This window comes from Tasmannia lanceolata, unplaced genomic scaffold (genome assembly GCF_043159265.1).
Source record: "Tasmannia lanceolata isolate RefF3 unplaced genomic scaffold, GAP_Taslan_0.1 ptg000037l, whole genome shotgun sequence".
NCBI classification, from domain to species: Eukaryota; Viridiplantae; Streptophyta; class Magnoliopsida; order Canellales; family Winteraceae; genus Tasmannia; species Tasmannia lanceolata.
In genome coordinates this window covers 4,823,188-4,840,616 of record NW_027518714.1, presented here as the reverse complement: position 1 = coordinate 4,840,616, position 17,429 = coordinate 4,823,188, and the positions used below count along the sequence as shown (strand labels likewise).

Here is a 17,429-nt window from a genome sequence, read left to right as displayed (position 1 = left end):
TTATGGGGGTCGATTTATCACTGCCCACTTTTTTTATATGTAAGTTGGGATTAAACATGCAACCTCAAGGTTGAGATACAAAACCTCAACCAATTGAGCTATAGGCCCGTTTCTCCCAAAAAATGGAGTGTGAGCAAGAGTTGCTGCCCTACGGAGTGTGAGCAAGAGTTGCTGCCCTAACATGTAAAATTGAAATTCAGTAAATAACGGGATCTAAGGCACAAAGTTAAATGTGGTATTTGCTATAGTCTCGTTTGGTTGCTGTGTTAAATTTCTGTGGTCTTGTGAGGCCGACGACACTGATACACATAGGCTTCCAAGCCCAAATGACTTGAAATTGACATTGTACTCCTTTATTTATGTACAGGGAGATGATAAATTCGCACCCCTTTAATGCTTTTTGACGTTAAAGGGGTGAATAATCCTACAGGGGGTGCGAATTTACCATCTCCCTATGTATATTGTAAAGTGGAATAGTATTGAACTCCCTCCTGTTGATAAGGGCACTCCTTTCTTTATTTTGACTTTTATAATTAGACGTAAACTGCTATTAAAATTTCCAAAATCATACTAACAGCCAATCAGAAAAGTATTTTGCCCAGTGATAAGTGCCTTTATCTATGGAGAAGAGTGTGGATATCAGTTATCTGTAGACTATTCTTTGAGGGAATTCTAAGAGCCTTTTACAGCTGGTTTGGTAAGATTTTGGACCTACACGAACAACTATCATGAACATAAAACTGTTGCTCTAAGACCCACTTGTACTCTCTCTCTCTCTCTCTCTCACAAGTTTGCATTGGATTCTAGACAAAGATGAGCTTTCTGTTTGAACAAATTAATGTCAAACTCATGAAATTGGACATTAGGGTTTTTCTGCCACCTAAAAAGCTCTGTAGTTGCGAAATCTAGATGCAATGCTTAATTGCCAAGGACACAAGGATACAAATCATTAACTAAGGTTGTCTTCTAAGCTACTTCAAAAGATGAAAAAACCAACAAAAGACAACCTTTTTTCCAGTGAACTTTTTTTGACTTAGGGACCCTTGAGTGCTCTAAACTACATGGAAGGCATGTGAGACATATATTTTACATGATTTCGTTTACATATTTTATTCTGGACTCCTTTAAGTTGGAGTATTTCCTCCTAACCCACCTTGGATTGCTCATGGGGCCGTTTCAATAAATGGATTGTATAATCCTGGATTGTAAAATCAAGGATGAAACCTGGATTTTATAAGCTAAAACCTGGATTACAATCCTGATAGTGTACAATTCATGTTTTAGCTTATAAAATTCAGGTTTTGCATGTAAAATGAAGGATTTACAATCTTGGATTATAAAATCCTTGTATCCAAATGGACAGCATGGGTTTGGTATCCTATATAATGGGCTTTCAAGTCTGCCCATGTTTGTGAAACAACAAAATACCCCAAAAGCTTAAGCTGTTATAGTAGGTGTTATTCAATCATTTATACTTTAACACTCTCCCTCATGCGTAGCCATTCTTTTTTAGATTGGTTATACATATCGATTTTTAATATCAAGGAGTTGTTGGGTTTTGAACTGAGGACCTGCCATTAGGCAATTGCTATATACCAAGTGAAACAACCAATTACTCCAAAAGCTTAAGCTGTTAGATTTAGTGTTATTTATTCATTTACTTTAACCGGGGCTACACATTGTAACCGGCCACGTGTGGGCTTTACAAAAACCATTGCCTTTCACCTTGATCATATTAATCTAGCCCCTTGATCCATCAAGCCCCATTAGGATTTTGCAAGGGAAAAAAAAAAACTAAGCCATTAACGGTCCTTGGTGGTCATGGATTAAAACCGTGAGGGGAGAGTTGCTTAACTCTGACTCGAGCCCTATTACGCAAATTCTTTATGCGGGGTGAGATTGAGTCGCCTCAGAATAGTCTCTATTGTATATGCATGTCCCCACGTGGGACCCAAAATTTGATGGCTATGATTGATTCCAATAGTGACTGTCCGCGTCATTGGACTCCCTTGACACTTACATATTTTATAGTCAATTCGAAAATTATCTTCTTTTTTATATGTGCACGTTTTTTTGTTTTTTTTTTTTTTTTTTAATGCAGTGGGCCTTAAACACGAACAGGGCCTTAAAGGGCATCATTTTCATCATGGTTGATCAAAGGTTTATAGTCATTCTATGAGGTTAGGGCCTAGGTTGGATTTGTAAAGAACAAAAATATTCAATATTCATGGGCCGGTACCATGGATTCATAACTCGGGGTATAAATGGACCAGTCAGTCCAATGGACTATCCGAATCTGAAAAACGGACAAGATCTAGTCACATTACCAGGATCCATATGGACACATTTCGGATCCCTATCATAGGATACGAAATTATTTCTAATCGGATCTAGACAACTAACAAAACCCCATGGGACGGTCTTATATCCGATTTTATTATATAAAAAATACCCTTAATTTTTATAACTTCAAGTACTATTTCAAGGATAGTCTTGTAAAAATAAGCCATATGTATTTTTTTCCGAATGATTCCTATATTTAGTATTTTGTCATTCGTCTCTCTCGATCATCAAAGTCATCCATCTTCTTCTCTTCCTTCTCTAACATCTAACCCATCTTCTTCTCTTCCTTCTCTAACATCTAACCCTAAGTCTCTACCCCACTGTGTCACTGCAATTATGGCTCGCCCTTACCCTCGCCCTTACCCTCTTCTGAGAAATTTATGTGAAAAATGTAAGTAGCACCTACTCGTCTACTACGACACTCCAATGGACGGTCTGATTTAAAATGGATCATGACCGGGACACAGCAAGTTGGATCCAAAGAACACTCTGACTGATAAGGAATTTAAATGGATCGTTACTAAGACATAGGTGGATCCATTCCGAAGCGGTTATATTGACACCACTATCCATGTCATACGATGATTGTTTCCCCTAACCAAATACATCAATTGTTCTAAGTTTTTCTTTAACAGTCAATTAGAAGATTTTAAAATAAGAGAACTTCCATCACCAAAACAAGGTAACACCAATTTAGTCTCTATTTTTAGGACAAAAGAAAAATTAATCACCATCCTTTTAAAAAGGACATACAAACTAAACTTAGATGATTAAGAGGGATTTGCTGGGGTCCATTGCAAAAGGCATTTCGTAGCTGGTCTGTTTCATGTCAGATCAGCCACCTCATGACTGCCTGACTGGAGACAACAGCTTTTGTCTTGATTCACGACGTGGTGGTCTGACACATGTCAGACAGCCAGCCGCGAAATGCCTTTTGCGATGTACGCTAGCAATTACCTTATTAAGATATTGATATTCCTCGATTTACAAAAAGCCAACCATGTGAGACACAGGAAGTAGAATGTCTAGAAGTGAGGAATCTCCAATGGTTGGAGACTGGAAATCAGAGTACAATGTGAAAGAAAATGCCGACAATTAATCATCGGATACCCAAAGCAGAAGCAGCCATTTTTCTCCCTTTATAATTAACTTCATTTTTTTCTTCTTGAGTGAGAAACCCTAGAAAAAAAATTGCGACTACCTAGCTTGGCTTCCCTGACGCAATCACATGAAAACATGCGCCAAAGGCTAATACATTTTCATTGCCAATCTTATGATCGATGCCCAAGTTCTGACCCAAACACATTTGCCACATGGAGAGAGAGAGAGAGAGAGAGAGAGAGAGAGAGAGAGAGAGAGAGAGAGAGAGAGAGAGAGAGAGAGAGAGGACAAGGTTCGTCTTGTTGATATATAGATAGAGATGATCACATGGGCCATGGGGGTTGATGATAATACAAGAAGAGAAACAATTCCTCATGGTTGGGCTGTTATTTTGTCCTCATTCCTGATACTTGTGTGTTTTTTTTTTTTTTCTCTTTCCCTTCTCTCAATATTCTCTCTTCCCAAAAGCTATGGCAACTTCTTTTGTTGTCCTTTATATTCCATTTTCTTTTTTCTTATGTCGAACGGGTTAATCTAGAAATCCAAAAAAAGTGATAAACATATGTGTTGTCCAACAGGTGCACATGCAAATCAATCTAAACCATTTAATTGGTGCCCTCATATATTGCAATTCAGCTAAGATATCTTTGTTAGTTGGAGGAAGAATTCAGCACCAATTGGATTTTTTGAGGATTGTAAGGAGAGAATTTGATTTGGTTAGACAATGTGTGGCTGGTAAACAAGGATCGATTTTTAGCAAAGTAAAGAATACTCAACTCAACTCAACTCAACTAAGCCTTGTTCCCAAACTAGTTGAAGTTGATTAATGAATCCTTTAGAAATTTTCATGAAGAAGGTGAAAAGAGTCTACCCGGTTCAAATTGACCGAGTCTAATCCTAACACTAGTTGGGTTCGTCTACGTAGATAATTTTCTTCCAGTCTCTTCTATCCAACGTCATGTTCTATGTTATGTTCCTAGCCATCAAGTCTTTCCCCACTGTTTCTACTCAAGTTGTTTTTGGTCTGTCCCTTCCTCTTTTTACTCCATCAACTTGGCAGAGTCACTTCTTCTCACTGAAGCATCCAAAGGCCTATATTGGATATGTCCAAATCATCTCAAGTGGTGCTCTCTCATCTTCTCCTCGATTGGTGACACCCCCATCTTTTTACGAATGTCTTCATTTTTAATTGGTGGAATATATGATAGTCAAATATTCAATATAATTTTTGGCAAAGATAAGAATGTATGGTCAAATATTCAAAATGATTCCACAAGATCTAATTTTGTTCAAGTAATGGATTCCAGCCAATTTATCTGAACCATTTAATTGGTGGGCTATTTTCAAATTGCGGCCAGGAGATGATTTCTCGAGAGCTTGTTTTTGGATATACAGTGTTGTTCATGATGCATGAAGGAAAATATGAGTGGACAAAAGTACTAGTGAGGCCCACTTGTTCAATGCCATGAAGCAAAATGAATTCCCATGGGACGATCCTAACCCTCCAATCTATGGTTAGACTCTACAGATTTGAGGGTTAGAAGGGAGAGATTTTTTTTATCATTTAACAAGTGAGCCCTACTTTGATTCCTGCTCATATTTTTCCTCGAGATCATAGGTTTTTGTGAAAGTTTCAGGCTATCTCAAACCAATGGGATGATAAAAAGGATCGTTTCTCAAGAATTTTCCTGTTTTCTTATTGGGGCTCTCTACATTGCTCTGTACCAATTTTTCTAAGATTCTTCAGTACAGGTCTGAATTTCTGTTATCCAAAAAGCGGATGTTGGAGAAGGAAAAGGCAGAGCATTATTTGAACTTGAAAGATAGATATAAAGGAAAAATAATAACATACATGAATCTAAGACTCTTGTTCAGTGTTTGGATAAGGGGTATTCAGGAACTTTAGCTGGAAAGGCACGTGAAACGCATATGAAGTGGAAGAAGAACCAAACCATGTTTTTTTTTTTGGAAGCTTTGTAATGTGGGTCTCTTTTCAGCTTAGCTGTTGGAAAGGACCCTCCATTCTTCTCAGCTCAAATCATTTTATCTCGGACTCTATCTGGCCCTTAGAATTTCTGCCCTTATTTGGCGCTTCTTCTACTCAGTCAATATATCTGTGGAGCTGATATTCGTACCCCCTTTGTTTTAGTATTGGCACTTGTTTTAGAATTGTAGACTGTACCAGCATTATGGGTGCGATGAAAGGAGTTTAAAACAAAAGGGGTGAAAGTATAGGATCAAAACAAAATAAAGGTGTCAATATCAAACCACATTTGGTGGAATTTTACATGCTGTTTGTAAGAAAATCTTTTCACCGACAACATACATGATCGATTATGTAGTACACGAAAAAAAACTGATGTCAAACATAAGACGTGGAAAACAACAAAACACCAGTTTCTTCTGGAGATTTTAACCTCTTTCGGCTTATTCAAATAGTTTTCTCCATAAGCTCACATTAATCAAAGAAGAAAACCATCACTTTACCGAGGTCCGTTTTGTTTTGGATTTTGAGAATTGATTTTGAGTTTAAAAGTGATTATTGGACTTAAAATTGAAAACAATTTTGTACTCGTTATCAATTCTCAGATTAGCATTTTCTTTTTCTTTTTCTTTTTTTGCGGGCTATGAGATCTTATATGGTGGCCGACCGTGTGGAATCGGAGAGAGAAAACCATCTCTCCCTTGATTTATAATCCAAGAGAAAGCCCCCTTTTTTACTTTTCCTTGGTTCAGAAATCAAGGCAGCAGATATTGTCTCTATCCGACCTTTACATCCACACGGTCGGTCACCATATAATTTCTCCATGAGTATATCCTTTGAAATACTTTACCAAACGCTTGAAAATTCTTTCTTTTCTTTTCTTTTTATGAAAAAATTTGGAAAATTTTTTCCCTGTGACCAAAAAGCCCATATATGCAGTTTTTGAGCCATCCAATCCATGTAAATGACCAACAAAAAAAATCATTGGATGTTAGGATTCGATGGTTAGGTAATTTTCGAGCCATTAGATTAAATGCTTGGCCTAACAAGTGGGACGGTTCAGATCAATCAAAGGTGGGACCCACTATGTCATAACGTCATTGTATTACAATGCAGCCTTGCCTAGTGAAGAATTCCTCACTAAATCCAAATGAGTGCAACTTCAAGGACGATGCCAAAATGTAGTTGAATGAAGAAAGCAACATCCAATCTCAAATGGCAAATACATAGATCAAATGATCTTGACCATCCAATCAAGTTGCCGCAACTGACAGACTGTTGAAAGCGAAAGTGAGAAGACAAGAGTACACACACAATTCACCGCAAGAAAAGGTGTACAAATTTAAACGATCAGGATTAAATTGGAGTTCAGAGTAGTTGACTAGTCAGGTATCCAATCCATCTATTTATTGGGAGTTGGGAGACGGTGGAGTGTAGATTGGTATTGGTATGAGATAAAAACCCAAAAAGCAGGAAAGGATTTTTCTCCACCTGTTCTTGAGAGGTAAGGCTTGGCATGTTGCAATTTAATGTGGGTCTTGAATATCACATTTTAATTATTATACACTTTCGACTTCAGCTATTACTGAGGAATACAATTTGGACAACACTCTCCCTTTCTTTGGAAAATATTTTATAATAACTACAGGATGAAAGTACAGTAAAGCTCTGAAAAGTCAAATAATAAGACAAAGAATCATTTTCATTGGGGAAAATGATATATGGTAACCGAGAATAAGAGCTTCTATGGAAGAAACCAACAATCAGAATGCAGCATGTGTGCAAAAACTGGTGATTTTCTTAAAACAAAGGTATAGTTGCAGGCAAGTTGTGATGTGGAGGAAACAAATGATTTGTTCGGATCACAACCAGTTTCCCTAGAATTACCCTAAGATATTTAATGGCTATACAATCAATTTTCACAAGACATTTAACAGTTAAAAGGAAAGTATACATTGAAGGAGACTCTATATTTATAAGGTTTTAAATAGGATCAGAGGCCACCCAAGTTTGAGATGTCCCTACAAACAGTACAAAAAGGATCAAAACAGTAAGCCGGGTAGAAAACAATTATCAATAGTAAAACATGTGACAAATACCTTTCTTAGCCATGACTTCAGCTTCATCATTTCAGGCACCACACAAAAATCTAAAATCTTAAGGTGGGGGTGGGATTTGGGTTGGGTCGAGCTTCTGCTGAAAATGATTTGGAATCAACCCTAACACGACCCGATTTTATGGGCTCGGATTTTATGGGCTCGACCTGAATTCCCAAAATCAATCCGAGTTGGACCGCTATCTCAAAGATGATCAAAACAAGACCCAAAGGACCCTCAGAGAGTCCCTTGGCCTAAGGCCTAGTTCGCTTTGGAGTTTGAGAACAAATTGTGAGTTCAAAACCGATTGTTGGACTCAAATTTGAGAACCAATTTTGAGTCCAAAACCAATTATTGGACTCAATTTTAAGTAGTTCTCAAACTCCAAAACGAACAGGGCCTATGAAATTATATTATTGGAGTTGCTTTTGAACTTGCCCAGCCAAACAAACCATTCTTTAAAATCTCCAATCTTGTTGATAGAGCTCTAGCTTCCGCTTTATTATAATGGGATTTTGCTAGGCAATTTTTTGTGGAAAGCCATTTCCCGGGTCACTTGTGCAAGAGCGAACAGCTACAGAGGATCACTTAGCAGATTTTGTCTCATTCGTTTAATTCATCTGAGATCGTTGTTCTCTCCTGCAGAAGTAAGCTGCGGAATGGCTTTCTGCAAAATTGCCTAGCAAATCCCTATCTATCAAAATATAGACACTAATACTTAATAGTCAAATAACCTAAGTCCACCTAACTTTGATATAATCTCCCCCCCCCCCCCCCCCCCCCCCCCCCAAAAAAAAAAAAAACTTAGATATAGAATACATACATTAATAAGCTCACCCCTTTCATTCATGAAAAGAGCGAGTTTGTAACACAAGACAACCAAAAAACAAAGGTCATTCCTTAAGGGCCCGTTCCGATACCTCAGATTTTGTATTTGGATTTAGAATTGAGTTTTCAGTACAAATGAATAGATTTGCTAGCTCATGTTGAGGGAGACCGAGAGGGAAGGGGGTAATTCCTGCTGCAAGGGAGAAGTTGAGGAGCCAAGAGGGTGAAGGAAACTGCGATATCTGTGGATTTCCAATTTCTTATTTCCACAGCTTATTTGGAAATCTGTCAGTCGCCGAATTGGAAATTCAAGGATATGATCGGGATCCAAATGTGAAAGCAAAAGGCGCTGCAAATGTGAGAATTCCAAATCAAAATCTTCTCAGCATCCAAACGGGCCCTAAGTTATTGTGTTTACCTCAACCGTGAGCATATAACATGAAGAAATTCCAGCAGCCATGAGAAACCTCCATCTTCTCTTTACACAAAAATCGTAAAAGATGAAAAGAAATACAAGTTGATATTTTGGATTTGGTTTTGAAATGGTGAGAGGTAAACAACATCTAAATCTCAACCTTTCCAAGTTCCTAGCTTGCCACACAACAAAAGGAAAGGGAGACTCGTACACAATTTGATTTTCTTTTTATTATCTCCTGCCACAGTTAAGGAGCTGGAGATGCTCTCAATGAATACAATAACCTGATGAAAAAAAAAATTCAAGATACAAGCAAAGAAAACAGGGCAGGAAGAACTCCTAAAGTACTCACAATAGTTACAACATGCAATCGCCACTCGTAACAAAACTCTCAACACTACATCTTACCTGGCTCGGAAAGCCCACCCAGCTTCTTGGGAACAATATTGATCGATAATTTCCAACAGCGCCCATCTGGATAACGTAACTCTCGATACTCTGTCTGAGGGTTTTTACTAATCTGCAGAGGCTGATCCACTGGTTTTTGGCAAAAAAAGAGGCACCCTTTACAGTAAATCCAAAAGGGGTGGCTGCTCGGACGGTGCTTTCGACCGTGATGCTTGTGGACGACTCGAATGTCCTTGAGTCCTACCCCGTCCTCTTCCAATGGCAGTTGGTGGAGGAGGAGCAAGTTTAGGCATGGATTGTTCACTCTTGGAAGAGACAAATATGGACCCAAGGTCAGCTGCTCTTTTATCAATGTAAGGCCCTGAAATAGAACTCGAGGAATTTCCGATACCCGATGCAGCATTTCCCCGATTCTGTTTAGAAATCCCAACAGAAGCATTAGTATTGAAGCCCACACCATTTAGATTGTTAATATTCGACACATTCGACATAGAGTTCCCTTGATATTGTTTGGGAAGTCCAATTGAAGTGCTGGCAAAGCCCATGTTGCTCTGATTTACCGTGTTCAAACCTGAGTTTCCAAATGTGTTTGTGGAGAACCCAACATTACTATTGTTGGTAGACCCCAGACCCCCAAGTGTGTTACTTGCACGAGGGGGCCAATTGGCAAAAGGATCTATATCATCAAAAGAAGTGTCTGAGGGTCCTTTAGAATTTTGACTCTGCTTTTCACTGTTGCCAAACTGAGAGCTCAAACCAGAGGAAGAGGTCGGAGGCCACTCTATATCAACTGCAGGGCATGACAAAGCAGTTTGTTGAGTAGATGCCGATATGGAAGGGTGCAACTGGGGGGCATGTACTGGGGTGGGCTGTGAAATTGGAACTGTTTGCTTGGCTGATAAGTTGGACTCAAAAGAACGGATAGCAGAAGTGGATCCCTTCGCTATCGGGCCCCAATCTTCATCCCATGATGAGCTGCTTTTTGTTGAAGATGAGACGGTCGCACTTGTTATTTTCGAGGGTTCAGATTGAACACCATTAGACACCGGAGATGTGAATTTTACTTCTGGAACGCCTGATTCAGTAACTGACACACCTCGCTTCTCTTCAATCTTCCTGTGACGTTGGAAAAGGATGGGGCCCAGTGTGCTTCAGCAAAAACATAAAGAAGGAAAAGATGCAAAATAGTAAGTCAGATGGGATTTGCTAGGGACCATCGCAGATGGCATTTCGAGCTTGGGCTGTTGCATGTGACAGCAGCCACACATGCTCAAATTTTGTTTTATTCATTTAATTTCTGAGCTGGCTGCTCTCACATGCAACAGCCCAGGCGCAAAATGCCTTCTGTGATGGTCCCTAGCAAATCCCAGGTCAGATAGATATAGTACCTAAGGATATCTTTCACAAAGAGCATGTACTTAGCAAACTGCTGAACATTCAACTGTTGCGCAATAAGCAGTGGCACAAGGAGGGGAAGAACATGCTCTGCTACAAATTCCACGCCATACTAAACACAATGATGTAGAAACACCGAGTCAAAATTAAAAACAACAAGAATGTCACCTTGTTCTTGAATTACCCATCAACATAAAGAGTTATGTTGCTAGCCATTTTTTTCCATAAATATAGACTGAAAGATGAGGGGGCAAATTACCTGCTTGAGAATTGAGTTTGCAACTCCGAGAGTACACATGAGTGTAGGTGCAGAATGGTCGACAGCAGTACAACGTTGCAATGTTTGCAAGATGTCTAGAACAGCATGCTTATCGAGCAAGTGAATGAAATCACTCAGGCACAACAATGCATTCACCCGTACCTGACAACAAAGAGATGAACCAACTTTAGACATATTTATGATTTTCCCACACGTACTATATGCAGAAACTATTGAAAATTATCTGAGGATTTGAAAATCTCCCATTATTAATGCTATTTACAAGAAAACCGACATTTTTCTGAGATCCGCCAAAAGTTTTGTGATAATATCATGATTTATTAAGAAATATTCATGAGAATTCCGTATGATTTGTGCTTTAAAATACCTTTATTTGTGTTTATAGTTATTTCACAGTGCATTTTTTATTTATTCCATTTTTTGTGAAATTTTTTTGATGACATCCAAAGAAAAATTAATTGAATAATTAAATAAATTTAAATTTAAATTTAAATTATGAAAATCTCTCAAGGAAATCCTGGGAATGATATTTGACACCACTACACAAAACAAAGCCTCATATCCATCTTAAGTAATAAACACCTTGAAAGTTCAGTACATTAAGAATTGGTGATAGGATAACCCATTTTAAGTTTATCAAATGAAGAAAGAACATCACAGCAAGTCTTCACAGGAAATCTGGAAAGGATGCAAAGGTTTATGAATATTTACCATGTTCAAACCAGCAACCACAAACTAGAACCCATTTAAGCAGGAGAATTTGTAGTAAACTCAGCACATCAAGTCTACTTGTCACCTGACTTTATAGTGCTTGTGCACAGATTCTAGAGCGGACTTTACAAAATGATAAGGTAATAAAGCAGATAACTAGCTTATGATTTAACTTCTTTTCGCCGATGTCGTCAGAATTCCTGAAGCATGGAGATCCGGAAGCAATAGCCGAGCAAGTCTTTAGAGCTGTGTGTGTGTGTGTGGGGGGGGGGGGGGGGGGGGGGTAACCCAGGTTGCAATAGACTCAATCAACCGGCGGGGTCAATTAAACTTGCAGCGCCATGGAGACTTTGAAAAACAGCAGCATTAAGGCCTCAGATACACGTGGGGGAGTTAGAAGTAAGAATTTAGTAATCTTTGAAGATGAAAGAGAGGAGGCAATCCAGCATTTGTGGAATAGGGCGCTAAAGGTTATGGCGAAAGACGTGATTTCTGACCATACACCTCACGATTCCGACGGTAGCAAAACAGTGTGACGCAAACGGCGAACTGTTGAAGGATGCAGCGAAGACGCCTACTATAGACCTTGGGTGGGTTGATGATATGTTAAAAAGGTATCGAAATTTTAGTGAGAGGTAGTCAAGTGTTGGGAAGGAGAGGCTGGATTGGAGGCACAAACCACAGGAGACCCTGTAGGGACCAATGTCTGCAGTCAGACCTAGCCAATAGATTTTCAATCCGCTGATCCACACTCAGGAGATGGTAGGAATGTTCTTGAGGAAGGCTTATTAGAAGTAGAGCTAAGGGAGGCCATTAATGCTGCCCTTAACTAGGGAGATCCAGAATCCTCCACAGGTGAGGACGAACACTGCTTGGAACATGATGCAATGTCGGACATGGGAAAGGAGTTGGGGATCCTATTCCGAGATAGGGAAATCGATACCAGGAGAAGAACGTTTAAAACATCAAGACCAGGGAAAAGGAAGGAAACACCTCAAAAGGAGTAATGGCAGGTCACAAGGGATCCAGGGAATTTGTCTTGAAGCCGGGATCGGGGTTTCTTTATTATCCAATAACAAGATGAGAGTTGTGTTCTGGAATATTAAGGGCCTACGATCGGAGAACAAATGGGCAGTTGTTAAAGCTTTGGTTTAGGATCGGGGACTAGATATCATGGTGTTTTTGGAATCGAAGGCATCGGGGATCGTGGAAAGCCTTCTTAACAATGATTGGGGCAGAAGGAATAGAGATTTCTTTTTGAATGATAGAAGGAAAAGAGGTTGTGTGTTACTAGATGCGAGAGGGGCAGCAGAAGGTATCATAATTATCTGGAGAGAGGATAAATTTTCCGTTGAAAGATCCAAGGAAAAGGAGTTCTCCCTCTCCATTCTGCTCTCTACAGTGGTGAGTCCAGACATGCACAGTTGCATAATGGTAGCATGGCCTTACATTGGCCTAAAAGAGCAAACTAGAATGAGCATGGGATTTATTCAAAAATTCCATGAGGGCAATAGGGAGAAATAAAAACAATCAAACAAGAAAACAGAAACCATCTTCAGAGAAAGAAAATTCATCTGTGCTCATAACCTGTTTGAAAGGAATATATTTTCAATGAGATGACAAGTTAAATGAAAGAAAAATAGATAAAGCACATTTTAGGAGATCACTGAGTGAACATGGCATTGATTTCGATGAGACATTTAGTCCAGTTACACTGTAGTTGACTGATATTTTTAAGATAGAAAAGTTCAATTAAGCATGATTGAAAATTAAGATGGGAAAGTAATTTGTCCTTATACCAACAGTTAAACTTTTTTATCTGAGGTACACAAACACTGTAGAAATAGAGCTATTCAAGATCCGATTCTACACCAAATAATTCTGACACAACAACTAGATCCAAAATGGATGCCCAAGATATCAAGTATAAAAAATTAATTAAGGCACAATTAAATCATACGATAAACAGTAATCGTGCATAGAAATCAATGCTGAAGATGGAGATGAACAAACTCATCTTCAAAAGATTAGGATTCGAAGTAATGAAAAAAAACACAAAAAAAAAAAAAAGAATAAAAGGAAAAGTCAATAATATAGGGCTTTCTGACAAAAAAAAATCTTACAGCACATGTAGCTGAGAATACTAACAGTCTAACCCAGGTGGACACTGTTTGTTTGTTTGTTTGGTTTTTTTAAGAATGGCTACACAGGTGTACGCTACTACGCTGTATGGCTAATCCATCATTCAATTAGCGGTTAGTTTCTTACAACTTGATAACAACAAGCTGCTAGCTTCAAATTTATGCAATGTAAGTGTAGCAAAAGCAGGATAATAAAGGTCTTTTACGTACCGCAGCAACTGTAGTTTTAAGTGCCAAGCCATGTACACGAGGCAAAACAGCTTGCTTGATTAGCTGTAAATTAAAAAAATGTCATGGAATCAGATATCTTGCACCATTATTAATTAAGCTTAGAGAAAAAATGTATTAAAATCATCCCTCATAAATTGATGAAATGACCAAACGATGTTATAGCTGTCAATTTTCATATTATGATGCCCAGATACAGAAAGGGTTCCCAAACAAAAGACGCAGAAAACAGCTAAACACAGATAATTTTTCAGAACCCCGGCATGGATGTAAGCATGGGTACCCATCGAATAAATACATTCCTAAATAAACCAGCGCACTAAAGGTATAGGTGACTACCACCATTTAATTAGTGGGATACAATTACAAAATGATTCCGTCACAAGGTATCAGCACTGACATTTGAACCACAATTCAAAAATCAGCCAATGCAACACTTATCAGACAACTCGTATATAATTTTATTGTGTATTTTTCTTTGTGTGTGTGTGTGTGTGTGTGTGTGTGTGTGTGTGTGTGTGTGTGTGTGTGAGAGAGAGAGAGAGAGAGAGAGAGAGAGGTGGTTTTGTTTATTGGTTCTTTTTCATATTTTCATGGTTATTTTGCATTCTAATTTAATCTGTGCTGTAGTTTAATTTTCATTGAACTAGATTACATATCTTTCAGCTTGAACCGCATTTCTATCAGCCTATCTTCATATTTTTTGTTAGACTTGTTCTGCATTTATTTTTTTCATTTTTTCACACACACACGTATCATGTTTCATATGACTGATATACAACATTATTTGTCCTAGATCTATTCATGTGGCCACTGTAACAATTTTGCAACCAATAATGTGCTGTGTCATAAAACCAAAACATCGTGATTAACATAATAGTTACTAATTGCACAAACATGTTATTATATATGATGGTCTGGACCTTGTACACTGTCCTACATGTGTGCCAAACTAGTCCTTGATAAGGAGAACAAAAGAATGGTTGACACAGTATAATTTTCGGAAGAATTTATAAGTACTACATACTTGGAATATTCGTGTGAATAAATATCATAAAAATAGGAGGAACCATTGCATCGATCCAAATGTTCAATAATCTCTGACAAGGGGCCAACAAGTCACCTGAGCATCAAGTTGCTTTGCAAGGGTGACAGTTCTTCGCAAAACTTCTTCTTGTATGCGAACATCATTATCATCATAAGCTCGAACAAGCAAGGGAAGGACGTGTGCAATCAAATGCTCCTGACTAGTCTACAATAAATTGCAAAACAATATTTCAAAATAATAATAATAATAATAATTGCAAAACACATAAGATTGCAATCAAGTACGCCAATACAGATACAGCGTATTTGTAAATCACTCAATTTAACAAAAGGTTAAGATTGAAAGGATTACGACTGTTCCATAGACAAAAAAAAAATAGACTATAATTCCCAACTTTGAAAGCCCCAATCAAGAGCCCACTGGGCAACCAACACCTTCAGTGCAAAAAAATAGAGGTAAACTCAAAATATGCTAATTTTTTTATAAAAATGCATATGATACGAACATATTTTAATTGTTATATCCAAGGAACTTACTAGAGTGCTCAAAATTTGTGTATGGATTGGTTACAATGGATATGATCCGAACATATTATAAGGTGTTTAAACTCAGTATGTGTCTCAACTTTCATGAGACAATTCACTTGTGCTTAAATGAGAAACCAGAAGACAATTTCTTTTAGAATAATCCTCATATTATCTGATAGACTGATAATATAATAATAAAATGCTTGGTGTTCAGAAGTGTAACTATAGGTAGCATTTAAATGCTCGTAAAACTCTTCCCGGTGAAATAGATTTCCACATAAATTGGTTTTACAGGTTTTCAATTTAAGTGGAAATCAACTTCAGGGTGTAAGACAATTTTTCAATGTTTGGGGTAAGATGATTCTGCCCTTGATCATTTAAATTCAATTTTAGCATAATGAAGAAAACAGTGAAAATGGCAAAAATACCTCAATCTCAGGGTTTATTTCCAAAATAATACACCGCTCCTGGCGGCCAGTCAAACATCTCCTGTCAGTGTTGATGTTAACTGGACACCAAAGCTGGCTTTTCACTGTCTTGAAAATTAGTTCATGAAGGGTATTTTTTTTTTTTGGTCATGTCATGCCATTAGAAGGGTTTTTTTTTTGCCCAACTGTTTGCCTCTTTTTTTCACATTTCATCTTTTCATACGACTAGAATATGAAAATAGATATTTGACAAGGAAATGGTAAAACAATGGTTCCAATGAATTAATTTCTTGAAAGAGTATAACAATGATTCCAGTGAATTAATTCCATGTATTAATCATCAGTTCTCATCGTCAAAAATTGCCAGATGGATTTCTACAACAAAAGAAGACAAGGGGCTGCTAAAGAGAATAGTAGGATTTAGTAAATCTAGCCATGATAATCTAGAAAAAAATGAAAATGGACAGTTGTTAAGCCTTCTAATCACGGTGTGTAGAAATTATGAAACTAAAAACCTAGGGCATAACTTCCTTTAAGAAGCGATGGCACTTTAAACACCATGGTAACAATAAATGATCACTCAGATAAAATTACTACCATGAGACCCAAATCACCTTATTAATAATAAGCTCCGCATGCTTCACTAGCAGCAATAGTGTCTCTCCCGCAGCAGAACTCAAGACAGGAACCAGTGCTGGCAGCGTTGAAAGCTCAAAATCATTTTTATCCTACAATAAAACACCGAATGTTAAATGGATCATTCTAGAAAATTTAATCAAGTTTTCCACTTGTGCACAAAATTAAAATGATCCATAAAAAACATAATAAGTGATCCAATGCAACCTAACCCTCCTAACTTGAAATTAAGCCACTGAAACAGTTTTTTTTTTTTTTTTAATTTCTGTGTACTTTCCCACTTATGCACAGAATCCACTAGCATAAAAGGATCCATAATAAACATAATAAGTGATCCAATGCAGCCTAACCCTCCTAACTTGAAATTAAGCCACTGAAACAGTTTGTTTTTTATCCATAATAAACATAATCAGTGATCCAATGCAGCCTAACCCTCCTAACTTGAAATTAAGCCACTGAAACAGTTTGTTTTTTATTTCTGTGTCATTTTTATCAATGTGAAATGGAAACCAGTGAACTCAACTACCAGTCCATGTAACCTAAGCCAATATATGTTGCACACGAAATGATATCATTGTAAGCCATGACACGTGAACAAACCTCAAAGCAACAAATAAGACAAAAAAGGAGAAACCCCAAACAGTTTTATGGCATCAATACATTGCTAGAGTTCTGTGTATAGATACATATTCTCCGTACAGAAGGTTTGATAAAAATGCATCAATACATTGCTAGAGTTCTGTGTTTAGAGTTCTGTGTAACTCTGAAAAGTTCACAAGACTGCATCCCCTTAAGCTCAATTAGCAAATAGAGCTTAATATAGTTAAATTCAAAGGGCAAAAAGTGGAAAACTACTTTCG

General features: G+C 37.8%; 1 protein-coding gene across 1 annotated transcript in view; it reads right to left on the bottom strand.

Moving 5' to 3' along the window:
* Positions 1–8,975: 8,975 nt before the first annotated feature.
* Positions 8,976–17,429, bottom strand: part of LOC143860102 (SCY1-like protein 2 A) — a 31,725-nt gene continuing 23,271 nt past the window's right edge. Inside the window, exons 9-14 of the mRNA XM_077370622.1 lie at positions 16,548–16,661; positions 15,054–15,182; positions 13,913–13,975; positions 10,830–10,991; positions 10,564–10,682; positions 8,976–10,291 (exon numbers count right to left, since the gene is read on the bottom strand). Coding sequence (XP_077226737.1) covers positions 9,334–10,291; positions 10,564–10,682; positions 10,830–10,991; positions 13,913–13,975; positions 15,054–15,182; positions 16,548–16,661 — 1,545 coding nt within the window. The 3' untranslated portion in view covers positions 8,976–9,333. The remainder of the gene's footprint in view (positions 10,292–10,563; positions 10,683–10,829; positions 10,992–13,912; positions 13,976–15,053; positions 15,183–16,547; positions 16,662–17,429) is intronic.